This window comes from Nelusetta ayraudi, unplaced genomic scaffold, assembly GCF_046127955.1.
Source record: "Nelusetta ayraudi isolate G7.1 ecotype Tasmania unplaced genomic scaffold, CSIRO-AGI_Nayr_v1 ptg000092l, whole genome shotgun sequence".
NCBI classification, from domain to species: domain Eukaryota; kingdom Metazoa; phylum Chordata; class Actinopteri; order Tetraodontiformes; family Monacanthidae; genus Nelusetta; species Nelusetta ayraudi.
The window spans coordinates 1,327,501-1,354,102 of record NW_027466142.1 but is presented as its reverse complement, the minus strand read 5'-3'; the positions used below and the strand labels follow the sequence as shown (position 1 = coordinate 1,354,102).

Sequence of the window (26,602 nt, the reverse complement as noted above, 5' to 3'; positions counted from 1 at the left end):
GTTTACATGGAGTTTTCCCCCCATGCACCCCCGCCTCCCCCTCTCCGCCTCCTCCGCAGCCGGCCAATTAGCCACACTTTCCATTTGCTGCAGCTTTTTAGCCCCAAAACGCTGCCAGCCAAGGCGTAGGGGTTTGTATGGCAACATTTTTTAATACTGTTTTTTTTTTTTTTTTTTTTTCTTACGTGAATCTGAGCCTGGAGACCATCGCTTGGCTTGACCCGCCCGAGCACCACCTACATCTAGTGAGTGTGCGCTGCTGGTGGCTGGGTTCAGCAGTGTTGCAGTAGGGGAGCTGCACCAGACTGGAAGATGGAGGGGGTCTTGTCATGCAACGTACATGTGTTGAACACACATGTAAAGATAGGTCAAGGGTCACTGTAAAATGCGTGCATATTTTCAAATTTTCAAATTTTGAATTTTAACAAAGGGTGTCATTTTTCCAGAGGATTTAGCCCTTAATAGGACAGTCATTGAAATACTCTATGAAATTCTGAAATACATTTTTCTCCTTGAGAGATTCATTATATATTAATTCATTTTATAGACTAATATGATTAAAGATTAATAATAAGATGAAGTGCTGCAAATCAAAGTCAGAGAAGTTACAGTGTACGGTTCCTCACCGAAATAGATAAAATGTTAAAGTATTTCAAAAATATTTGTGAAGTTCCAAGAACTTCATGAGTGATGAGCAATGCGGGGAAAAAAAAAATGTAATCGCTGCACTTTTTTTGTCGATCGCAGCAAAAACAACAAAAAGGAACAGAAAATCCTTTTCTGCTGCTGGTGACTAGAAGTGAGGAAGAAGCAAATAAAAGTCTCCAGTAGAATTAACAGAGAAAATGTACTTCCTATCAGTCTGGAGCGCGGCAAAGTGGGCCGACGGCGCGAAGAGTCTTCCGCACGCGTCCATGTGTGTGCTTTTACACTTTCCATAGTGTGCCAGAGTCGCTCCACCAGCGTCCAGCACGACAGTCGGACGGCGGCTGATCCACCCAGCGCGCTGACGTGTCCAGCATGTCAATGAAACAACAGCGCATTCTTCTCAGATTAGTAATCCTGGACCGCTGAGCCGTTGGCCTCCTCGCTCTCTGCTGGATCTCCAGGATTTGAGATCATCTGTGCAGCCTTTCACTGCAGGAATCCACGTCGCTTGTGTGTGTGTGTGTGTGTGTGTGTGTGTGTGTGTGTGTGTGTGTGTGTGTGTGTGTGTGTGTGTGTGTGTGTGTGTGTGTGTGTGTGTGTGCGCGGCAGGAACAACAACTCAGACAGACAGACAGCAACACCGCAACCTTGAATTTCTGCATGTTGTGAAGCTTTTTTTTCCATCTCCATGCCGTTGTAATGTGCGCCAGTTTCCGGGTCAGAACTGCACTTCCCTCTCGGAAAAATCCAAGTTGTAACAGCGTCCAGCTTATTCTTTGAATTTATTTGCCCTGACCTTTTCATTTTTTTCACAAGACTTGCGCGCCGTCCAGGATTACATCAGACCTTGAAAGAGATAGAAAAGAATCTTCCGAAGAAAATCATTTCCACTGAAGTGCCTGCGGTTGCTTCGGCCTTTTTAGGAACTCAACCATTTACTACAGCGGCCAAGAAGCTGTTGGATGACTTTGTATATTTGGATGACCGGCTTATTTTTTTTCCTTCTTCCTCCTGCAGTCTTTTTCATGACAGTGTTTGTGTGACAAGACACCAGAAAGGCGAATGCCTGCAGGTTTGAGTTCAGGCCTCTTATCCCACCCGGTGGCCCCCCCACCCCCCCATCCTCTGCACATCCTGTTTACAAATCTCCTCACCACAACTCTTTATTTACTCACCTACTTTTCTTCAGCAGGTCCTGTGTTCTCCTGCGTTTTAAGCCCGTAAATGCAGCTTTTTCCCAAACAGCTCTTCAAGTCAGGACGCACTAATGTGAGGACAATGCCATTCATGGAGTGCTCTGGTGCAATCACTTCAGCAACCCCCGCCCCAGACCCCCCGCCCCCACCCCCCCACCCCCGCTTTTTTTCTCCCGTATTCTCTGTCTTGAGCTCTGCCAAGCAAGTAATTAGACGGGGAAAATAGTGGCACAAAGGAGCAGCAGCAGATCCTTCTCCACCCAGCTGTCACCTACAAGCGCCCTCCTGTCTTCACCACTCCTTATCAAACCATCACGTCTAATAAGGCCGCTGCAGCGCTTCCTTCCCTCCCTCCCTTCCTCCCCCAGGCCCCTCCCCCCCGCCAAGATTGAAGTTCCTGCCGTCGGCCAATGAATGCTTCAAGTGTCCCAAATTGCGGCTAATATGCTCCTTTTTAAAGCGGCTGTGTACTGGGATTTGCATAGTTTGTCCACTGTTGATTTATTGAATCGCGGCGGAGTAGCGCGGCTCCGTGACAGTGGGCTCACACGGGCCTCTTTATATGATAATGCACAATCCCGGAGGTTTTTAATAGAACCCCGAGATGTAATAGTCTCGCATAATTTTCACATAAAAAGGCCGACGCAGCTGCCGCTGCCGCTCGGCGGCAGGAACCCGGCGCCTCTCCCTCCGCCGACAGGCCGGCATCAGGAGTGAGACATTTCTCAGGTGTTTGCGCCCTAATTTGTTTTTTAAACTTGACAGGAACGATAACGCTCATGGCTTGACGTATTTATCTTCGGCCCCCGAGCAACAATGTACCTATTTCATTTTTTTTTTCTATCTTCTTCTTCTTCTCATCCCCCAGATATTAAAGCGCTCGTGCACGGAGATCCTGAGTGTGGAGCCCTCCAGTGTGTGTGTGAACGGTGAGTGCGACAAACAACTCTCTTGGGAGAAAGCAGGATATTTAGCCCCGTGTTTGCAGCCCCCTGCTATGCTACGGATGTCGGCTTCCCGCTAACAGTGATGCTTTTTTGCACCTCCCACACGAGGGTGAAAACAAGGTGTCTGCAGCGGTTGTTGGTCAGCTTGTCTTCTCAAGAGGAATTTTAAGAATGCATCAGTGTGTGTCAGTAGTGGGTCGGTATGTTTGTATTTTTGTATCTGTATGATTGTAACCATCACAACTTTATTGTGTATTTTGTTTTTTTGTATTTGTGGAGAAAACACACAATAGCAGCAATCAGAACATGAAAACGTACAAACAATCAAAATTTTACAATAAAAAAAAAAAAGATAAGGTCAGAAATTGTCCGTAAAATCGTGTGTGATTGGATTTATCCTGTGCAGCGGTGGAGCCGTGACCCCCAGGTCTCCAACCAACAAGTCAACAAGCAAATCTCTTAATACACCATAGACAGCAGGTCCAGCTGCAAAGAGAGGCTCTTATAAATAATGTGTGTCATTTGAGCCAGTGGATTGTAAACAAAAGAAAACCTGTCCTCAGTTTTTTCCTTCTTGTTCTTGTGTGAAACCACAGATGTGGTCGGGTGCAAACCATAAACACAAAGTCCGACTTTCTGCACTTTGGTTTCCCTTGCATGCCTTTGCAGTAAAGGTCACAGTGCAGTCACTGACCAGGCCCTGCTCCTCACTGCCTGCAGTTCCCCACAGGCGCAGCAGGAAGCTCCAGACATATACAGTGCATGCGTCTAATCTGCCCCTTTGTTTGCATTCCGCAGAGTCCTTCGACATCGTGCTCAGAGGGAACGGCTTCGCCCTGGGACGCAGCAACGAGGGCGTCGTGTGCAGCTTCATAGTGGACCAGCAGACATTCAGTAAGCTCTCCACTGGCTGGCAGGAGCCGCACGAGGCTCAGCAGTCGAGTCGGCGTGCGTTGTTGGCGTTTCCAGTCATCGCAGAGCTCCGCCACAACTCGACTCCTCTGGCTGAGTTTTCCTTTTTCATTTAAGTGGCATTGATGAAGTGTGCAGTGTACAGTTAGTTCACCTGTTTGCTACCATTAATGACCTTTTTTATTTGTTGTAAATTCACACATTGAGAAATCTGCTGCTGCTGAGTGTGTCAGATTTCAATCAGAGACCAAAACAAGAGTAAAAAAAAAAAAAAAAAAATCCACATTTCTCTGACATTGTTAAAACTAGAAAACAATATAATATAATGTGTATTTTTGTCACAGCCTTAAAACTCATTGAAATCTCTTTATGTCATGCTGAGCTCGTTAAAACAAGCAAGTGCCTTTGATGGCCGCTCAGCTCCGTCTTATCGTATCCCATCTCAATTCAGCAGAAGAAAAGAGGCTATGTAGGTCACCGTGCTCCTTATTTTGAGCTTGCAGTCTGCTCTGTTGAGAAATCCTTTTTCAGGAAGCAAACAGGATTTGGCACCCAGAGCCAATCTTTTCAAACTCTCATTTGGCCGCATGATCTGCCGGATCGACGACTGCCAGTGACAACACTTCCCTCCTTGACAAGTTTTTTTTTTCCCAGTTCCACATAAAAGACTTTAGCGTATTTCCCCTCCTTTTTTCATGAAGGGGTTTTAATCTGAATGAGGACGTCAGCGGCGGTGGTTGGAGGATGTCTGTCTTCCTGTTGGTCCTTTTCTCAGCCGACGCCTTCTCACGTTCGCCCACTTGGGGCTATTTATGACTCCCCTAGCTTCTGCATGTGCTGTGTGCAGACCTTTTTAGCAGTGGGGCTCCTCATTATTATTGACAGGCATCACAGCAATTATGAAAACACACAGCATATGTGGAGCAGATGCTGTGGTTGCGCAGTCAAACAGAGTTTAGCAGGCGACAGAAACATCAACGGGACCAGATTAGAACCATTTCCTGCTCTTTATTTTTGTCCGTCCTGGACTCCAGTGGGGGCAGCCTTGCAGGAGTAATTATCACTGCAAAATAATCTCCAGAAAAATAGCACATTTAGCTCTCTGTTTATAGCCTTCAACCAAAATGCAAAACAAGGCTGTCTTTGGATGGGGACAAAAACAAGGTTGTCTCAGAGGAGGGTGCTAACACTTGGCTAGCCACTGTTAGCCTTGGAAAGGACACAAAGGTTTTTTTTTTTTTTTTTTTTTTTTTTTTAAACAAAATTGTAACTGACCTCAGCAGTGGCCATTATTCAAACTCTAACTTAGATCAGTAAAATGAAATTTTATTTTTCTAGACGGCACTGTGGTCCAGTATCAGTCATTTGAGGAGTTCCCCCCCCCCCCAAATTCATTCTATGTTCTGTATTCTTTGCCTTCAGACCACAAGCCGAGCATTGTGCACAACGACTATCTGATGTGTCCTGCGCCAAAGCTCTATGAAGTCGGACAGTGAGTACTGAAAAACCTTTTCAAAACCCCAAAACTGTGTTTAAATGATTGATATTCAGAGCATGTAAACGCCAAGTTTGACATAAACACCTGTGAGGCTGAATGAATCTTCTCTCAAATGTACACGCAAAACAAAATCACACATACAGAATTCGCTTTGTCAACACTTGCCATTTCTGCAGTTCTATCTTTAGTCACAGTTTTGCGTAGCGATCCCTCTTCTGGCTCTAATATTTAGTGAAGACGCCTCAGTCGTCTCTCTTGGTTTCACACAGTCTTTATGCTTTGTTTTTCCCTCCGTCTCCGCTTCTTTTCGAGGACAGATAAACAAGTCCTTAATCTATAAATCAGCTGTACGTTAAAACAACGGATGAAGGGATGAAGAGTTTGGGGAAGCGTAAAGACACAGTAAACACTGTCGACAAAGCCTGACATGAATTTTGAAAAAAAAAAGCCCCATACATTCTGCATTCAAATAAAGAAAAAAAAACAGAACGCAAATATGGCTTTATTCCCACCTGCGCAGCCATTGTTTGATATTTAACGTCATTGCTTCTAATCCCAAACCACAACAGATGATCGCTAAGGCATTCTAGATGGAACAACAGATTTTAATGTCCTGGATGACTGCAATCCAATCAAAAATGTATGATTGTGAGCGTCGAAGGGTCCTGAAGGTGTTTCAGCTTAACAAAAAAAAAGAAAAAAAAGATTATGTATGTGCATGATGACGGAGATGCTGGTGACTACTCAACTTGAAGCTCACCTCAGATAATCCTCTCATTTTAACGCCCAAACCGGCCGTTACAAAAGCTGTCAGACAGCAAACAGGAAAAAAAAAACAATTAGATTTTTTTTTTTTTTTCAAATTCTGGGCTTAAATACTGAAACAGAAACACTGTGTTATGCTTATATAATGCTTGTGTGTGTGTGTGTGTGTGTGTGTGTGTGTGTGTGTGTGTGTGTGTGTGTGTGTGTGTGTGTGTCTCTGTGTGTGTGTCTGTGTGTGTGTGTGTGTGTGTGTGTGTGTCAGTGCTCCCTATTTTTCCAGTTTATGAACAGAATTGAGGGAAGGCAAACAAGCAGCAGTTTTTTGTTTTGCAAACCCAATATTTTTATATTTTAATTAACACGGAGAGCAACGATCGTTGAGTTGCTTCATTTTGTTCACATTTCCAAGGTCCAAGGTTTGTGTGTTATTTTCTTTGCATAATTTGTTGAATTTACAGTCACTAAATCCCTGAGGTGAGACTGAACAGATTTTATTTTGATGGACTCGCAATGTATAATACAATCCTGCAATTCAGTGCTACAAAAACGCACCATCGCGATACTTTGAAAAGCCATTAAAAGATGCCCGTGTGCCAGTGAAGACAGTCGATCTTTTGTTTTCTCCAAAGCTGAGACATTTTAAATCTCCAAGTTCCAAACTCAGCACAGCGACCCCTGCTGCTCCTTGCTGTCCTTCGCTGCAGCCAATCAATAACTCGAAGCGGCTGAAGCGTCCTGCACCTTCACCTCCAGCCGCGACCTGCGACGGGGCCCGAGCTGCCGCCGCCGCCGCCGCTCTCTGCCGTCAGCCAGCCAAAAAGAGGCCCGCTTAATTAACTCTTGGCTGCCGACGGTGACCCATTAAGTAGTTAGCTGGTAAGGGCGGCGAGTAAACACATCTGCTGGAGGGGCTTTAAGAGGATGTGTGACAGATGCAGCCATTCCCGTCTCCGCGCTCCTGATTTAAATAATTCACCACGCGCTGACAATCCCCGCACCCAGGACCACCTGCATGGAATAGCGGCAGAAGCCCGGAAACTTCCGTCTCCGTCCATCTGTCCGCCTCTGCTCCGCTGCCTGCTCCCAGTGCACAGGGACACTCCCTGCCACCGCCACGCGACTCCTCGACCCCGCCGTCCTCCCTTCCTCCAAGGCCATTTTTGATCGGCGAGGGGTTCCCCACAGCACCGTCACGCAATTTCAGATACGCTGAGATGCTTTTTTTTTTTTTTTTTTTTTCGGTCGATGCGCTTTTCGGCGCCGGCAGCTGCAACTCCCTTCCGCTGGGGCGGAGGGAAAAAAATAAATAAATGAAGATTCCCCATGTGCAGGAATCACGCTGACTGTCGGTGGTGGTAGTGTTGTAGTCAAGCGCCACCAACCCAGACCAAGACATTATCGAGACTAGATAGTATTGAGACCAAGACCAGACCAAGACATTATATATATATCAAAGAAAAATAACAACAAAACAGAAAAAAATGACCAGTATCTTTTTTTAAATTCCAGTTTGCTTCTAAATCAAACTTTAAACATTTCTCCAGCAAGACATCTTTGTATAGTTTTCTTTCACATTTTGCTGCTTTGCCAACTGCGAAAAAACAACAACAACAACTATTTGCTTCATAAAGTTAAAAAAATAAATGAAGTAGGGGGCACGGTGTCACTCTGGGTGTCACAAACAGAGCGTAAAACGGCAGCAGCTGGATTGTTTTCCGTTATTATCGTGTTACTGCATTGTTTGCTGAGTCTTGACCGGTCTTGATCAAAAATCCCCAGTGCATCCAGTCAGAGACTGAGACAAGACCCAGTGAAAATGCCTCAGAGTCTCTCCGAGACCTTTAAAAAGTGATCTGGAGACCAAGACCAACCTCCAGCACTACAACACGAGGTGGTGGAGCTGCGTGGAAGCGCTCATGGTGGAGGCATCATCTGCGCTGACAGCTGCAGCGTCAGGCTTGAAGCTCTGGCATCTGGCCGGCACACTACCCCCAACCCCCGCCTCCCCCTACACCCCTACCCTCCTCCCCCACTGGCAGGCCCAGGCCACACCCCAGTGGTGCGCCGGCAGGGAGGTTAAATGGCGGCTCGCTCTGGCGGCGCCATGTCACCTGGTGTTTTTTTTCACAATAACGGCGGAGGGCAAAAGATAACTGAGGCGGGGGCCGACACCTGCTTTACAAAGCAGGTACAGCGAGCTAACGCTAATGCTGGTCAATAATTAAAGTGGTTCCTGTGGGACGGCTGCCCCGCTGCCGACACGGCTCCATCTGCTCCTCCTCCTCCTCCTCCTTTGACAGCGGAGGGACGAACATGTTGACGCCAGTGGAGCCGTCCTGCGGTTTGATGCGGCGATTTGTTGACGAAACGCAGAGGTGACTGTGATTGAAGAGTCTGCTGAGAGTGGTGGAGGTAGGGCGTGTGTGTGTGTGTGTGTGTGTGTGTGTGTGGGGGGGGGGGGTCCTTACATACACTTCCAGGTATTAATAACTGTCATAAGCTGCGTTTCCAGGATCCCTAGAATTGCGCAAAACCAAAATATGGCCAAAAAAAAATGGTGATGGAAACAGCTAAAAACCTCGCAAATATATATCGCAAATATATATCGCAAATATATATAGCATCAAAACCTTTTAGCGAAAAGGTTTTGAGGCTCTCGTGAGGTGATTTTTCAGATGTATCCATATAGAGGTATATCGTAAAAGTGTCATGGAAACACTTTTTTGCAGTTACACCTCAGCGGACATGATGTACGGGGTCACGTGACCAGTTCACTTCAAGTGAAAATGGAGTGTTACGATTGGACGAAAGAGGAGACCGAATATTATTTACAATCAAAAAGAAAATGAAAAAAAAAAAAAATCAAAAAAATCAAAAAGAAAAATATAACAACCATTCTTGACAGCAAACTACATCGAAATGCAGATTTGTACAAGGAATTAGAAGGGAAATGAGGGAGAAGGTCTTCGAAAAGCCGTGACTGTGGCGTCTTGCAGGAAGAGATTTGACGAGAAGTACGGTTTATGCACTTCACACCATTCAATGGAAACAACTTGCAAATCACAGTTGTACTTTGTTGAAATTTTAGACATATTGCTTTTATTTTCTGAAAAACAGCAGTGGAAACGCAGTAGGCTTCATCGCCACAGCTGATATTGCGATGGGACAAATTTAGGGACCAATTCAATGAAGAGATCCAATTCCATGTGCTGGAAATGCACAAGTTTCATTCCATCTGTGGTTTTGCCTATTTTATATAGCACGATTCATTACAAGAAAACTCAGAGTTCTTTACATTTAAGAACCGGAAACAACAATAAGAATGCAATCACAGAATATCAACACAATTGTAATGAAACCCCTGCCCTGTCAAAAAGCCGCACATAACCAACAGTGCCGCCTAAAAGTTTGTACGAAATATATGAAAAACCTAATTTCTTCAGTTTGAATAAGATTTCCAGCTCTTGAGTACTTTCCTTTTAGCTTTTAGTTTATGAGGAAGAATAAAAACAAAAAAGTTTTCAAACAATGGCTTGGCATGGAGGAGCTGTTTGACATGACTCGACACGACGAGCGTCTCTAGACAAATCATTTCCTTTCCATTTGAACCTCCTCCGTCTCTTGTTGGGAGCGTGCGGCGCAGTCTGGTCCAGACCGGCTCCACCTTCGTGCTCCTCCATCATAAGTAACTTGCGCCGCGACAAACTTGTGCAGACTGATGACTGGTGGATGTCGAGTGACAGGCGCCGCATATGCTCCGCCGTGAATTATTCAGCCCCCCCCGCTCAATTTCCACATCTTTAAGGGAAGTTTGAGGGCCATTAGCGTCGCCGTTGTCAGCCGCTTCCAGCTGCAGCGCATCAGCAGAGCTTAGCGTCACGCCGGCCCACCGCTCTGACGGCTGGCGCCGAGCCCTGGGACAAAGTTGCTCCGCCGCCACCGAGCCGCAGATTGAAGCCTTCTGCCGTTCAACTGGTGTCCCAGGGAGCCCACCGCGCTCTCTGCCCAAATTCTGACTGATCCCCTCGGCCCCGCTGACAATCTGCCCTCTCATCTCGCATTTATTCAAACACTGCCATCCAACCAGCGAGCAGCTGCAGCCTTCTCATCGCTGTCACTCACTGGCTTTCAGTATGAAAAAGTTATATGACAGCGAGGGCTCTTTTGAATTAATCATCCCGCACCGTTCCCCCCATCCCTTCTTTTTTCCTCTTTTTATTCTTTTTCTTTTTTGCACTTGGCCTTGATTTCAGTGCAATGGAATGACCATTACTCAATTCATGATGAACTGATGTGCAAACAAATGGTCGAATTTCAGCCTCGACTGTTTATGAGGTTTATTTTCAATAAGACGGTGTGTGGATTGTTTGTTCATTGGAGATTCAACATGGCTTATTACAATTTTGAGTAAATTTTTTATCTACAAACAGATTATCTTTTTTATTGCACCTCCATTATAGTTTAGGTTTATTATCAATAAACCAGTGAACCGTTTTGGGATTGTTTGGTTGCTTTGGTTTATGAACATTAACCTCAAAATAAGATTCAAGGTAGTGAATCCAAATTTTGTCATATGATACAAAGACCCAGAGGAGAAGTGTTTTTTTTTCTGAAACCTTTATTTAAAACAAGTCAGATGACGCCTCATGAACTAGAAACATCTTTCTTTGTATTCATTCCTTGAGAAATTGCTTCCATTTCAAAAAATGACTCACTTCAAAAGGTTTTTAGCTTATTATATCTGTGTGTGTAATTCTGGTTAATATTTATGATGTAACTTTTTAAAAAATATTTCAGAAGAAAATAGAGTAATGACAGATGAGGTCAGATGAAATATATATACCCCAATGCCGACGCAGATTCTGGCTTCTCAACAGTAAGTCAGTAAATTAGCCCTCAGTGTGAAAAGAGCCTCACTGACTATGCTTGGCTTGTGGTGCATTAAGGATGTCCAGGGATGTCAAGTGTGTGTGTGTGTGTGTGTGTGTGTGTGTGTGTGTGTGTGTGTGTTCCTCAGTGTAACTCGCTTGGGAGCTTTCCTCCTTCACACACCACACCTCCACACCTCCGCCTTGATTAACAGCCTGCCCACTATTATCAGCAATTGTGGGTGTCAGCTAAATTAGCCCTCTCCTGTCGCCCATTCAGCACCAGCACCTAGTTAACATGCAAGAACCCGGGAAGGCCCCGGCTGAGCCGCAGAGGCGTTGCAGCCTTTTCACTAATCCGCGTCGGACACAAAGGAACATTATCAGAGCGGCGAGAAACTGATCCATGCTCAGAAGTGGAGAGAAGAGGTTGGCAGAGGAACCTGTGGTAGAGAAAGACCAGGTCGAACCAGCAGTAGCCTCAGTCTTTGTCCTGGTGGTCAAATCTCCAGTAAATTGTAGTCCATCCTTTCTTTGTATGCTTCAAAACACAAAGTTCTGGCCACCAACCCTTTTTGATGTCATAAAGGGCACTGATGCTTCTCTGTGACGACGTCACCAAAGCCATGTTGTCGTCCTGCCTGCTGTCGGTGGAAACCTGGTTTTGTCCCCTGCCAAACTTCCAAAAGCAGCATTGAGCTGTTTTTGTTGAAGACAGAACCCACCATTTTAGCAGGAGGCTGTAAACAAAAGGCTAAGTGTGTTGTTTTCTCAAGATCTGTTGAGTTTTTAGAGAAACAATTGCTTGAGCCTGCTCCAGCGTCAGTGTAAGGTGTAAGGTGTAAGTGGCTGTCATGCTCTGAGGTCGCCTCTGCTTAATGCGGCCCACCGTGCCTTACTGACAATAATTAATTCAAACATAACTTTGGAATTCAAAATCAAAACTGGATGGATTGTCCCACCCTCGGCGCTTCTGCCGCCGCTGGTCTCACATCTTTTCCACTCGTTCTCTCCAAAGACTCACCAGCACTTCAAAACAATACAAAACAACACAAAAAAAGTTCCTCTTCCTGTCTGGCTCAACCCTCCCCGGCAGATGAAGATCAAACCGTTTGAACAGAGGCAGAGATCCCCCCCCAGAGAGCCCTTGTTTAAATATTAAGTCAATAAGTGAAAAGCACAAACAGGCAGGAGAGAGAATGAAGCACCAGACGCAGCCGAGGCGTCAACAAGTCGAGTCGAGTGTCAAAGTGCATCTGCTTTCAAACTTCCACGCATCGCACTTGAAATATTTAGCGTCGGTGAAGGTGCAAAAAAACAGGAGTCTGTTTGGAATATTTAGAGTACAACTGCATAGTAATGGGCGCCAGGTCTGCTCGCTCATCTGTTCCGAACGGCGGGAGAATTGGCGGCCCAAGGCGGCGCCCGAGGCCGAATCCCGAGCAAAGCAGCCGCGAGCCGCGCTCGTTATTATTCCGCCTCTCCTGCGCCGGCCTCCCCGTACACTGCCACACACTCACAGCTGGCCCCTCGCACACACAATATCACTCGCAGTACCCTTCTCTCTCTCTCTCTCTCTCCTCAACTCCCCTCCCCCCCCTTTTTTTGTGCTGCGTCCGAGTCGTTTCACTCGTTCCGTGTCCTGAATTCTCATTAAACCTGCCGTAATTGGATTGGGCGTAATGGACATATGGAAATTGCGGTGCCGTTCATCATTAGGGTTTTTAATTGCGCCCATTTTGGCTTTGCGGGCCGCCGTCTTTTTTTCTCTCTCCCTTCTTTTTTTTTTAACCACCTCCTTCTAAATAAGTGGTTCACGGCTCTTGTTACCCACCGCCGGTCCGCTTGCTTCATCCCACACGCGGTGATGGATGTGATAATGAGAGGATTTCCTCCCATTGTGCTCAGCACCTATCCGGGGCAACTGTTGTGTAGTAGGAGCTTTACAGCCGTATTTAATTATATAAGTAGAATGATTTATGTTATTTACCGACAATATCCTGTTAACTGATACCTATAATGTGAAAAAAAATGCCTGATGAGAGGTTTGATTTTGATTGTAGGCTTCAAGATGAATGTTGCAGAAAAAAAAGACAATTTGTGTTTCCTTAATTTCCCTGTGACTCCACCTGCTTTGTCCTCGGATGCATTAACAGTAGCGAAACATTCAAACTTACCACTACATTATCATTATTATCATTATTATTATTATTATTATTATTATTATTATTATTATTAATATTGCAGTAGAATAATATTATTATAATAATCTCCTCTTCCTTGCAGGACAATGGACGTCCTCATCAGCCTCAACAACGGCAAGTCTTTCATCAGCAGTGCCTACACCATCACGGCATCAACATGTGTGAGTAGCAACACAGCACTGTCCCTCACTTAGCGGTTGTGGTTTTTGATCACGTCGTTCCTGTTCTGCTTTCTCTCCTTCTCGTCTGCCTCTGAGCCAGTGTGAAAATAAATTTGCAAATGCACCGAAAAACGCCTTAGCAATTTGCAAATAGACCAAAACCTCAATCAAGCAACTACCCAAATTGTCACTGTAAACGTTAAAGACTGATGTTGCATCTGTGTAACTTAAAGTTCATGCTGGATCTGGTTTTATTTGTTCAGCTGTGAACATTTTTTTTACAATAGGAATTATCTGATTTTCTCTTTTTGAATCCAAGTCCAATCTCCGGACTAACTTTGTTGCTTGTCATTGTGCCCTCCAGTCCAACGGCCTGGTGGTGGCCATCGTCTTCCTGGTGCTGCTCGTCCTCGTGGCTCTGGCCCTCATGTGGTGGTTCTGGCCGCTCTGCTGCAAAGTGGTGAGTGTTGCCGCGTCAGATAACCAAGATCTGGCCCTCATTTGATGGCGGCTCTAAAGAAAATCCAGCCAAACTTTATTTTGAGAAAATATCAGAGTGGCTCTCTGAAATCTTTCAAGCTCCTTCAGATTCACAACCACTATCAGCCTTGTCAACGTTCAAGAAGCCACACTACTGACTTACTACTGAAGCGGCAGAGTCTGTGCCGGAGGAAGATGCCAGATGACTCAAAATGTTGCTGTCAGTGTCTCATATTGGTCAGAATCTGTTGCATTGGGAGCAGAGACACGCTGAGATCTTCTCTCGGTGACGGTTGAAAACACCCTGTTGTGGTGAAGTCAGACTGAGTCGGGGAATCTGGGGAGATTGCAAGCCGCCCTCGCTTCCAGAGCAGTGATATGTTTGGGGTTTGGTGACCTCCTTCACCGCTGCATGCAGCCAATGTGACCACTGCATACAGAAACAGAAAGTGGAAGTGGTGGGGCTGCATCCTTCAGTTGGGCCGCTAAACTGATTTTACGTGCAATATCAGTCATATGAACAAACCAGCAGATTTTTTTTAAAGAGAGGGTTTAGCACCGTGAGTGACAGATTGTGTCGAAGTTACCAAAGTCTGTCTGTTGACTACCTGGGGACCGCAGTGATTACCAATGATCACAGAGACTGTTTATGGCTTTAATCACACTTAAATCAGTCAACTCTGCAGCTTAAAATACTTATTTTTGTTTTTGGTGAGCTCATAATTCTCTGTTGTGGCTAATCCTGTCAGCGTCTTCATCCCTGCAACACTTTGTTTTCGGCTTTTGGTTTTGTTTTTTTCCATTGACTCCACCTAATACCATTATCATCATTATTACTATCATTATTACTACTATTCTTTTGTGATTGCACCCTGTGTAGCGGAGCGGAGTGTTGTCCTATGGAGAGGATGTTTTGCACGGTTGAATTACGAGCAGTGGGCAGGATATTTTGTTTCCTTAAAGGCCCAGTGTGCAGGATGCAGCTGCATTTAATTCACCATCTTCATGTTTGATTTCAGAGTAGAATCACTGAACCCAGCAGATCCTCTTTCTGGACTTCTCTAGATAAATGGTGCCACAATGTGGCCACCTCTTAACAAGTGGACCTGCTCTTTAAGTCAGTATATAAATGTTTATTATAACTAAATGAAGGCTAACTTTGTTAGCCCACACTGGGCCTTTACACTGTAGAAATCCCATCGTATCCAAACTCTGGTGGTTGGTGGATTGAAGCTGAAATTCAGAGGAGCATTTCAGTGGCGTTTCAATAGTCACATTTTGCCCCACGCCTCTTATTCCTGAGAACGCCCTCCTTTTATTTTTCTCTCAGCTAAACTTTATTCATTTCAAGTGTATATATTTTCCCCAAGTCTCATTTTTTTCTCAGATATTTGTTAAATAATCTCCCCCCTCCTCCTGCCCTCACCCTACTGTCGCCACTTTAAACCATTTACAAAAATCCACAGCAGATTTTCCTCCGGGGGCGATGCTGCAGATGGTGTGACCCCGGACTCTTTCTCTTTCTCCGCTCTCTCTGCTCCGAGAGCCGACATGGGGCAAAATGCACCCTTAAGGTCGCGCCAAAGCCCCCCATACACCCCCATTAGCCCCCCCCCCCCAGCCCTCCCACCACCACAACCAGCGTCGCACCTCTGCTCGGGCCCTTGAATGACAGACGTCACCTGGCTTTGTGGACCTGAAGGGATCCCGTCCAGGATGAGATGGAAGCATATTTTGGAAAACCAACAAAGGCATTAAAATGTAAACCCCCTGCAGCATGTCTGGCCGCCGACGTGTTTGTCTTGGTGGAGGGAGCTGCTGTTGCCTACCATCCAGGGACGTGGCAGAAGAAGAGGGCCATGTGTGGCTTGTTAATATTTAAACCCTCAGTCTGCCAGGTTTCAGCAGTCGGGATGAGGCCACACACACACACACAGACACACACGCACACACGCACACACGCGCACAGGCACACAGTCTCTTTCCCACAATCCCTCTCTCCCGGTCTCTCTCTCTCTCGCTCTCTCTCTCTCCCCCACATGGCTTGATACCAGCAGAGAGGTCATATAAGCTTTGGAGTGGTAATTTCTTTGTTTATGATTTGTTTTGGCTATTAAAGTGGGAGCGGCGACGGCGGCCTTGAGTTCAAACCAAAGGCTCGGCGGCTGCAGATGCGATCGCCGGTGCCGCCAGAATCTGTCACGACGAGAGAGAGGAAGCTCGCTGCTAATTGTTAATCGTATTAGAAACAGAATCACATCTATGACGTCTGTTTGTTTGTTTGTTTCTCTTTTTTTTTTTTTTTTTGGGAAGCAGCTAAATGCTAAATAGCGTTTGCTCTGTTCACACACAAACAGGTTGAAGTCATATGTAGTTTGAAATGTCGGCCGTCTCTTTTGGAAGTCAGACAGTCACGGCGACAGACAGCCATATGGGGGCGCTGCCCTGCGCCTCCGACCAATCACATTCACCCCTGAGAATCCCGCTTTTTTTTTGTGCGTGTTTTGTGTTTTGTTTCTCGCCTCTTTCCTATTTTTTTCGTCCGTCGGCTACCTGGGAAAAAAAGTATTTTCCGCGGCTGCGCCGCCCATTTGTATAATGCTTTATTCATCCGGGCAATATGTCCGGGAAATCTGCTGCATAATTACTTCATAAAAAGGGGATAATCCCGTCAACGTAAGGTGCGGCTGCGACCATGTTAATCAGCGTATGGAGCGGCCGCCCTGAGCCCCACCCCACCCCTCCACCCCCCTGTCACCCCCCCTCGCCGGATTTGCTCGCAGCCAGTTGTGTGTCGGGAGAGCAATGAATTAACCCTAATTGATTATTTTTCATTATTCTAATGAAAACAGTGTGCGGAGGGTGTGTGTGTGTGTGTGTGTGTGTGTGTGTGCACGCGGTGTCCGTGCGCTCAACAGGCGAGGAAACAGCTGTTGGGATCTCTGATAGGGCATAACGACCGCCACCGCCACCATCCACCACCACCATCCACCGACCAATTTAGCAAATGCAGAAGCGGCGGTGGCAGCGGCGGTGGCGGCGCCCTCGTCTCCGGCGCCTCATGGGGTAAAGGTCGGCCTTGAGTTCCTCCAGTTCTGTCGCGTCTTTGGCGCCATGATGAAATGATGATGAAATGTGCTGCTGTGGTTCGTCGGCCTTCTGTCTAACAGCATGGATCGGCTTCTGTAATCTGAGTCTCATTGCAATATTGCACAGCGTGTGAATGGAAAGTCTGTCCTTTTCTTCTTCAGCTCGCTCTGCTATTTTGAACACGTGTGCTAAAACACATGGTCCCGCCCCTCTGCGATGTCACAAAGGGTTAGGGTTAGCGGGAAGGATCAATGCGCTGTTTCGTAGCACAGGGTGGAAAGTAAAACACTGCCTTTAATTTATACACTGTACAATATTGCCGTTAGACTCAGTTTACAAAGCTGAAAGATAACAAGTGTTCCTAGGAAGGAAAACAGCTTATTAATCCTCTATGGCACAGCAGAAGGGTGAAGCACTTTCTGAATAGAGGAGCAAGTCGAAGAAGAATTACATTTACTCGTTTCCCATTTCTGTGTGTAGGAGTGACTTTCACTGACTGGAATGGAGGCTCATATTGTTGGAAGAGCAGTAAAGCTACAAAAGTGAATGTTGAAAGGAAGAAAAGGGACCACAGGGTCTTCACACTCCTTAAAGCCTCCTGCTCTTCTTCTCCTTTTTCCAAACGTGGCGTCCACACTGAAGGAAGAGTGGCAGCGGTGTCTTCAGCATCCTGCAGGAGGGAGAGAGGGAAGGAGGGAGGGGGGGGAAAAAGATTGGTGGACATCAGTATGCGAAGCGTCTGACTGACACCTGACAAATGTCACTGTCAGGCTGCTCTTTGCTTTGCAATGCACATCTGAACAAGAAAAAAAAAAAGTGGAGGCATCTTGTCCTTGAGTGGAATCACATTGTGGACAACCTGCTCCTCAGGTGCCATGTCACCCGTCGTCTGTTGTCAGGCACGCCACCACCACCACTGCCGCTGCCGCCGCCGGCCTGGTGGCTCCGACTCCAGCGACGTGACTCTGTTTGTTTTCTTTTGTGGATTCCCCCCCCCCCCTCCCTCTTTTTAATTTTTTTTTGCTCACTTTTGCGAGCAACTGCATGGAGTCTTCCATGCAGACGGAGCTGGAAGACTCCTCCTCCTCCTCCTCCTCCCCCTCCTCCGTGTCTCATCGGAGCTAATTAACTCCTTAGGACTTTATGATTGGGGGGGAGGGGGCGGGGGAGGTGCTCGGGAGCACTGAACCCCATCCAATTAATTAAGAGCTAAACGGGCAGCGGCGCTCGCCCCAAAGACTCCCCTGTCAACAAGTTGATTTTCAGCGTTTCTTTATTTTGCACCGGGGGCCCCTGGTGTTGGTTTACAAGCCCAGTGCTTGTCATCAGCAGTCAGCCCACTGGCCACCACTGATGGGGGGGGGGTGGGGGGGGAGTCCCTGCTTGACGCACTCACCTGTCACCATTCACCTCCGTCAACCGCGCGCACGTGTGTGTGTGTGTGTGTGTGTGTGCGTGCTCCCCTTTGTGCTGACACTCTAATGATAATTTTTTTCTCTCCCCAAACCCCCCCCCTCTCTCCGTCGCTGTTGTTTGTTTATCCAGGTCATCAAAGACCCGCCGCCGCCTCCTCCGCCTTCTCGTCCCCCGCCACCTGTGAGTACTTCACGCTTCCTCAGCGACAAAACCCCCAGAATCGAAGAGACAAATCAACAATTTTACAATTCCGATTAAAAAAAACAGACCAAAAAAATGAATTTTGTGTTTCATTAACATCATCAGCAAATGCTGAAAATAATGTGGGAGGTGGGGGAGGGGGAGGGGGGAGTATGATTTAGAAAATGAACATCATTATGATGTTTTTTTTTTGTGCGTGTGAAGTATGAATATGCACAAACAGATTTTGGTCTTTTTGGAGGAGTCGTTTGCAACGTCTCCTGCGAGATAAATCATGAATATCTCGGCAGTTAAAGTAGAAAGCAGGAATGAAGTAGAAATAATTGGTGAGAAGTCAGAATTGAAATATCTGTACATGTTTTTTTTTAACTGATTTCTGAAACTCAACAAACCATTCAGAAAAAAAAAACACAGCAACAATTTCAACCTCTGGCCTTCCCACTGACTCATTGACGCTGCGTGCAAAAGTCCTAACGGCCTTCAATGCCTTTCAGGAGCCGGAGCCGCTGTCCAAGAAGAAGTGGCCGACTGTGGACGCCTCCTACTACGGAGGACGAGGAGCTGGAGGAATCAAACGCATGGAGGTCAGAGCCGAGCCGTCGCACGTTGCTCATCACAGGGCTTCAAACGCACTTATCACAAAGTCACGTCAGCTCCGTCACGTTTGACACGTGGAGCTCTTTGAAGTTGTACAGGAGGAGCCTATCTGTCTGTTTATTGGTCTATCTATCCAGTGTGTCTGTGGGAACAAAGGAAGTGAAAGTCAGTCGTCTGGTCAGTTCAACACGTCGTGTTCTGAATCCCCACTTTCACAAACACTCAATAATCCTTTTATTCCCATTTTATCTATCTATCTATCTATCTATCTATTATCTATTATCTATCTATCTATCTATCTATCTATCTATCTATCTATCTATCTATCTATCTATCTATTATCTATCTATCTATCTATCTATCTATCTATCTATCCATCCATCTAAAAACCCGAAGCAATGAGCTCCACTGTTGTTCGTCAGAGAAGCTTCATGAAAACATTGGGATGCTCCTATGGCTCTCGACGGCTGGTGTGTTGTGCGGAGGGAGAAACTGCTGACAGTTGGTCATTTTCTTCCGAAGCCACAAGTTTGCACTGACCAAGCGGCCGGGCCGGACGGCGCCGCGCTGCACCGCCGTCCTCGTCAGGACGCTGATGCGTCAGACGTGACAGCCACCGCTGCCGACGGGGCCTGATTGGATCAAGTTGTCGGCGGGATGAAGGATGGAGCGCTGCTGTCAGCTTTGACGCGTACACCTCCACCTCCACCTCCCCTGCACCACCCCACCCCGCCCCGCTTCTCCGCTGCCCCCCATCCCCCGCCCCGCCCCACCTCCCAAGAGGATCCAGGTTTAAAGCGCCTCTCCTTCCTCTCCTGCTGTTGCTGCCCCGGGGAAGTTAGTGGCGTTGCAGGGAATTCCCGGCATCTTCAGGGATTCTCCCGTCTCTTGACGGGAGAATCCCTCCCCCCCCCCACGCACACACACACCCCACCCCCCGCCACTTCACGTGCGTGAGCGAGCAGCTCCGTCCCGTCGCTGTGTTCTCCGTGCGGCAGGTTGATTGGCGCCGACAGGCCTCCTCCTCCCCACATCCGAACCCCCTCCTCCTCACCGCCGCTCCGCTCCATCTCTGCAGATGAAAAAGAGGTGCTTGTTAAGATCAACCTCGCCTCTCCTCCGCATCGACATTTAAGGCACCCTGCTGAGAGAGGGTGGGGGTTGGAGGTGGGGGGGGGAGGTTGGATAAAAACCACGTCGGCTGCTTCGCCGAGCCGCTGCCAATATTTCAAACGCTCCTGGAGCCGGCCGAGGTGAGAAAGCATCTTTTATTCATGGCCGCCCTCTCGTTTCTTGATGTGGCGGGCGGGCCGGCGACGGTTCCCACAGACGAGTCTGAAAAGCTGTTCTATATTGTCACGGCTTAACCTACAGCTTTAAAACTGTGCCGCTAATTAATCACCTCTCTCCCTGCGCCTGTGACAGAGGATTTTTTTTTTTCTCCTGTCTCCTCCTGTGCAACAGATGTGAGGAATTCAATTAAAAAGCAGGAAGGCTTAACCGGCGCGCAGGCCGACGGTTTGACACTCGCGCGCACACGATGGCGTCGCCTGTAAATGTTCGCTCGCAGACAAAAGCAGGAAGAGGCGCCACGGGTCGTTTTAGTTCCTTGTTGTTGGTGCATCAGTGACGAGTGCATCATTTCCGTCTTTTAAATGAGTGTGCTCTGCCTTTCATTTCCACTGGATGTCCTGTTTACATTGAAAGAGCCGTCACACCTGTGTGTTCCAGCATTGAACGCCACTTATGTATTTTTAGTGCACGTTGTGGTTTGGCACAGAGGTGCATGCAGCAGTGCAGCAGTGCATTTGGGTCACAAAAAAAAAATGTAGAACAAAAGGTGGCAGCAGCCAGTGGCCATATTGAAATTAGTGCATCACACATTGAGAATATTGCACTAAAATGTATACAGACATGCATACACCTGTGTGTGGGGGGGGGGACCTGTGTGTGTACAAATATCTATGTATATATAGATATGAGAAGTAAAGGTTATCTAACAATTGATAATTAGGTGTTGCACTGGTAGTTTGAGTGATGGTTGTAGAAGCATGTTGATAATTCAGATTGATATCTCATTATTCACCTTTTGTCTTTGCAGGTTCGCTGGGGTGAGAAGGGCTCGACGGAGGAGGGGGCCCGGCTGGAGAAGGCCAAGAACGCCGTGATCACCGTCCCAGAAGAAGACCCCGAGGAGCCCATGATAAAGCGACCCAAATCCACCCCCACCTACCATCAAAACCAGAACAAGTGGTACACTCCCATCAAGGTACATCCAACGCAGGGCTGAGTGTTTGACAGCTTCTGTTTGTCTTGTTTAGTCAGTGGTGTCATTGAATTCAGGGTATGGTGCTATTATTGCTTGTTTTCTGCTCTGTCAGGGTCGTCTCGATGCTGTATGGGCTCTTTTCAAGCGGCAGTACGACCGGGTTTCTCTCATGCGACCCACAACTGAAGACAAGGTAAGTCAGCTGACGCGCCGGGTCGCAGGTCCTGCAGCTTTTTGTTTGAAACCCGACAGCGGCAGCCTGTCTCCTCACAAACTGCCGCTGCCGCGTCAGAGTCAACCAGATGTTCTTGGATTTTTAAGGCGAGAGCCAATCCGACGAGCCGCGCATCTGTTGACTCTGAGATCATTGAGTTATGCCTAATCCCAAAAATGAATAGCGTGGATTAGTGTTGGTTTGCAAACATTGGCCCCGTGGGAGTGAAAGGAAAAACCCCAGAGGCTCACTGCCAAGACTCATTCATCCATGGCTCGATGCTTTCAATCCTCTGTTTTTCCAATACATTCAAAAGGAATTTTTTGAAATATTTTTTTAGCATTTCATAAAATTTTACATTTTTACAAATTTGTCAAGCAGAATTTACAGCTGTTCAACCCCATGTTCCTGACATGGGGTTGAATCCACCTGCCCTATTTAGCATCACTCGTCAAACAAATAAGCAAATGTCTTACGTGGGCAATTTTGCATTTATTTCAAAACAATGCTGTTGTCATGAGGGCAACTACGGTACTTCTTATTTACTTTTCACAATTTGGGTTACTTGCAGACACTTTTATTGTCTTTACCTTTATGGTGTTAAGAAGCCAGTAGGGTGTCTGCAGTAGGAGCCAGTAGGGTGCTGACTGCCTTTGGTTGGAAAAACAGAGACAAAACCCATTTAAAATTTTATTACAATTTTTCTGTGTCTACCTGGATTTAGCAAATTTTAATGAAAGAAATTTCATCAACAACGTAACAGTGGTCAACCTCTTCTCAGATATCTGTATCCATTGAAGATCCATGAAAACACACGTTCACTTAAACCGCTACATTTATCGCAACTCCTTCTTCTTCTTCCACATAACTAGAGTGTCATCTGTTGAATTGTGCTTTATATACTTTCAACTCTTGGCGACCTGCTCCACACTGCTGTCTGAAGGTGCCCAGTTTCTCATCTTCATGGCATTAAGAAGTTGCTGCTTTGGTGCCTCTCACCAAGCACCAACTGTACTGGCAGTTGATTTTTCTGGATCACCGAAAGATGAAATTATATGCTGCAAAAAGCCGCTGCTTTTGGTGCACAGTTGTGCAGTATATTGGCATGAGACCTTAGTGAGAATGCTCTCGTGTCGAACGCTTTTTCCACCTGCCTTCAAGCAGATAGGTGGGGGATGGGGGGTGTGGGGGGGAATCCCTGCCGCACCACCTCCTTCCATCTGAAAATGATGGATCCAATCACAGGAGGCCCCCGTGGTAGCTTTGAAGTGCACAGCTTGGACGGCAGTTCAGCCCCACAGGAGAGAGCAGGACACGCCGCCACCGCCGCCGCTGCCGGCCTCACTTCATTCACACGCTGGTCACGCCGGTGCGCTGCACTGCGAGGGGCTTTGATGGAGACTGTACACAGCCGACGGCGGCGGCGGCGAGAATTAAACAGGAGGCAACAAACCGCATCCGTGTTTGAAGAAGAGCCCTGACGGAACAGCGGTCGTCAGCCGCTGAATAGCAGCCACGACCAGCCTGTTGTGATGCTGCTCTGCAGTCCAACAGGTCTATGTGTGTGTGTGTGTGTGTTGTCCATTTGGTGCAAAGGGACGACAACTGACGCACATTGAAGCCCCTGTAACTTGCGGCACGGAACTGAACTGAACCAAAGCCAGTCAGGAGGAGCTGGGAGTCCTTAGAGCTGCAACTGCTGTCCAGTTCTGAAAGGACCGCTTTCATTGACAGTGTTCAGAAACATGCATCAGCTTCCTGTTTGGTCACCACTTATTAGCAGCGTTCTGATTGGTCTAACAGCCAAATGAAGATAGATCTGCCAGATCTAAGAGACTTAAATCTTTCAATTTTTTTCTTTCTTTTTTTTTTTTTTTATTATTCACAGACTGAAGACAGTAGTGATGAAGCGTGTTTTGTTTTTTTGCTACTATTATATTACTTCGTGTTATCCACATTATCTTTGCAGTTTTTGAGATGTGCAATTTTGGACTGTAGGCTTGTCTTACGTTGACATGCTGAGCCTTGAAATCCCAGAGTCCGTCGGCTGTCAGTGGCTTTGGAATCCTCATCGTGGTTCCCCGTGTTGACGCTGGAGCTGGAGCTGCTCTCTGTGCCTCTCTGCCTCTCTGGCCCTCGCCAGCGCTCAGCATTTAACGCCATCAAAGCCAGACGAGGCTGAAGTGTCCAGCGGGAGTGCGAGGTGTGGATGGCAGTCGGGGAGGGAAGACGAAGAGGAGGAAGAGGATAGGAGGGAGAGGAGGTCCTTTGATGGTGGACAGGAAACCTCGGGGGTCATGAATTTTTCACGCCGGGTGTCGAGGACTCGTACAGGTGTAAGGGGAGAGCAGGTTGTTGCCGGCATCTGTTCGGCACGGCGGCCCGAGTGTCCACGCCACTCCCAGCCAACCACCCTCCCCCCTTCAGAACCGCTGCCCCCTACCCCCCCACACCCCCGCCACCACCACCACGGATCCAGACCGCTGGATTGTCAGCAGATGCAGATGAGAGACAGTGAGACAGAAAATAAGAGTGAAAGAGGCTTTTTTTTTTTCTCTCTCCTTCTTCTTTTTTTTTTGAACGGTCTCACATTGAAGCGCCGGCGGGCCTTCAACACCAAAGGTAGAGCGGGGGTGGACACAGCTGCGGAGCCCAACTCGCCCCAGGCGCAAATAAAGAGATCTGATGCGGTTTGACTGTGTTGCGGGTGAGACGGGGGAGCCGGGGGAGGCACTTCAGAGCCAAGTTGGCGCGGCAACATCTGCCGCCAAGTTTCTTTTTTTTTTCTTTTTTTTTTTTTTCCGTCGGGGATCGACTGGGGACAGCAGGTAGATGGAAGGTGGCAAAGACAGAGAGAGATGGAGAGAGAGGAAGGGTGAGGAAGGGAGGGGAGGGTGGGGGGCTGGCCTTATTCTGGCGCTCACACCATCTCCTCTGCAAAGCGAGAGGAGGAGTTGTGCCGCGGCTCCACCGAGGTTTTCTCCCATTTTTCCATTTTTAAATCCCTTCACGACTGATTTCACTTCGTTTTTTTGTATAAATGTGCGCATATTGTATACATACGCACATATTGTGTAAACTCAATAAAAGTGTCTGGTTGTGGCTGGCGATGCATCACCGTGCATTGTTAGAAGGGTGAAGTTGAGGCGACTGGAGTGGTTCTTGAACTTGACCTTGAAGAACCTCCTCCTCCTCTCATCCAGACCACAGACCTGGACCATCAATTGAAATCTTATTTTTAAATAGGGTGCAGTGCAGCTCAAAACTGCAATTTCTGTTGTACTTGTACTTGTAGTGTGATGACAAGAAAGGCTATTCTATTCTATTCTACTCTCTTCTATTAAATTCATCATCAGCTAGAAAGTGCTTTCATCGTTATCAAGATTTATCTTCTTATTTTGTCTCCATTTGATGCCCCCCCCCACCCCCTTCACCATCTTCTTCCTCGCTGCCGTCTTGGTTTAACAGCGGCCGTCATGTCAGTGCCGCTGTGGGATGGTATAATTAGCGGCGGGCAGCTGAGGGCCTGGCTCCACCTGCCCTGCCACAGGACGGAGGGAGGAGGTAGAGGGAGGGAGGTTGACGGAGGTGAAGTGTTGGGGGGGGGGGGGGGGGTGAGGGGGAGCTGGCACAAGCCGAAGGCCGCCGAGGGTCGAGGTGACAGTCTGCTCGCCTGCCGTTAGCCTGGCAGGGCTCGGCCCAGCTCGGCCCGGCCAGCTCGGAGGTCACAGCGATACGTCTTCTTCTCCTCAGCATCACCGGCCTCGTTTTTTTTTTTTTTTTGCTGCGCGCGTAAAAGTAAATGATTTTCATAAATATAAAATGTATATATATATATTTTTTTAAATCTTTCCACCAAATTGTGCCCATTTTTATTATTTTGTCCTTTTATTTTTTATCCTCAGTTTCAGTAGAACAACCTCACTCTCATCTGAGCTGCTACCGCTCTCCTCCAAAGAAGCGGCGCATTTAGCCCTCTGTTTGCTGCCTCCTGCTAGAACCAGTGCTCAGAAGTCCTAACACACATTTTGGACAAAAAAACAAGTTGTCCGAGAGGGCGGAGCCAACACTCACTGGGGCCGTGGTCACTGATCTGAGAGGGGTGTCAGTCAGGTATCCAAGCCCTTTGTGACATCACAAATGATTGCTTTCCGGTTCTGTCACTTTTTTTGTTCTTTTTTGGCGGTGGGTGCGCAGATTTAATGAAAGTGGAGCAATAACGAGACTTTTATTTAGAGTATTGAGAGAACAATTTTCCTTTCTAATGACGCAGAAGCTTTCCTCATCATAAATGCAAACTGACTCAAACCAGCGGCAGCTTTTTTTTTTTCCATTAAAAGTTATTTACTATAATTTTGCGGTTTAAGGTTTCTGCCATTCTGGTTGTACGCTGCCATTATGATGCACAAGGCAACCAGGTCATATGCACCTGCTCCAAGACACCGACTGGCTGGCTGATAGGGAACCAGTTCGACTGACCACACACACTCACACACACACACACACACACACACACACACACACACACACCAACAATGACCCATTTAGAGGAAAAGACAAAAAGCCGCTCGTGAAAATCTTTGCGGGCGCCGAGGGGACGGATGATATGGAACATAATGCTGCGAGCGCAGCCACAAATCCCCTCAGCAGACTGTTTATTCAGTATTTTACATAAAGTATGTATTTAGCAGCTTCTTTCTTTGCATCTTCTGTCCTTCCGTCTCAGTATGTAAAGCGCGGGTGGGGGAGGGGTGGGGGTGCAAACATTTGCTCAGCAATGTTCCAAAAAACGTAAACAGATGCACGCACACACACACACACACACACACACACACACACACACACACACACACACACACACACACACACACACGCACACACTCACCCCTTCGCGCTTTCCATGTGCCGCTTTTATCTTGCAGCATCACAATGCCACACTGAATATGGTGAGAACATCTTTCTTGAAGCTAATAAAGGCCGTCAAATTGTATTGTTCGCTGTTAAAACAAATGCCCGGGGAAGAGCCAAGGGATGACACATCCGCCGCCACACTTTTTTTTTTTTTTTTTTTTTTTTGCAGCGTCGCAGAAGGCCCACGTTTCCGCCCGCCGCCGCCGCCGTGATGAATAATCTGCT

At 47.2% G+C, this 26,602-nt stretch overlaps 1 protein-coding gene across 1 annotated transcript in view; it reads left to right on the top strand.

Annotated features, from left to right (window-relative positions):
* Positions 1 to 26,602, top strand: part of antxr2a (ANTXR cell adhesion molecule 2a) — a 60,333-nt gene that overhangs the window by 10,131 nt on the left and 23,600 nt on the right. The window contains exons 8-16 of the mRNA XM_076047025.1: positions 2,713 to 2,773; positions 3,590 to 3,685; positions 5,126 to 5,195; positions 13,121 to 13,199; positions 13,564 to 13,659; positions 18,315 to 18,365; positions 18,881 to 18,970; positions 21,085 to 21,252; positions 21,365 to 21,445. Coding sequence (XP_075903140.1) covers positions 2,713 to 2,773; positions 3,590 to 3,685; positions 5,126 to 5,195; positions 13,121 to 13,199; positions 13,564 to 13,659; positions 18,315 to 18,365; positions 18,881 to 18,970; positions 21,085 to 21,252; positions 21,365 to 21,445 — 792 coding nt within the window. The remainder of the gene's footprint in view (positions 1 to 2,712; positions 2,774 to 3,589; positions 3,686 to 5,125; positions 5,196 to 13,120; positions 13,200 to 13,563; positions 13,660 to 18,314; positions 18,366 to 18,880; positions 18,971 to 21,084; positions 21,253 to 21,364; positions 21,446 to 26,602) is intronic.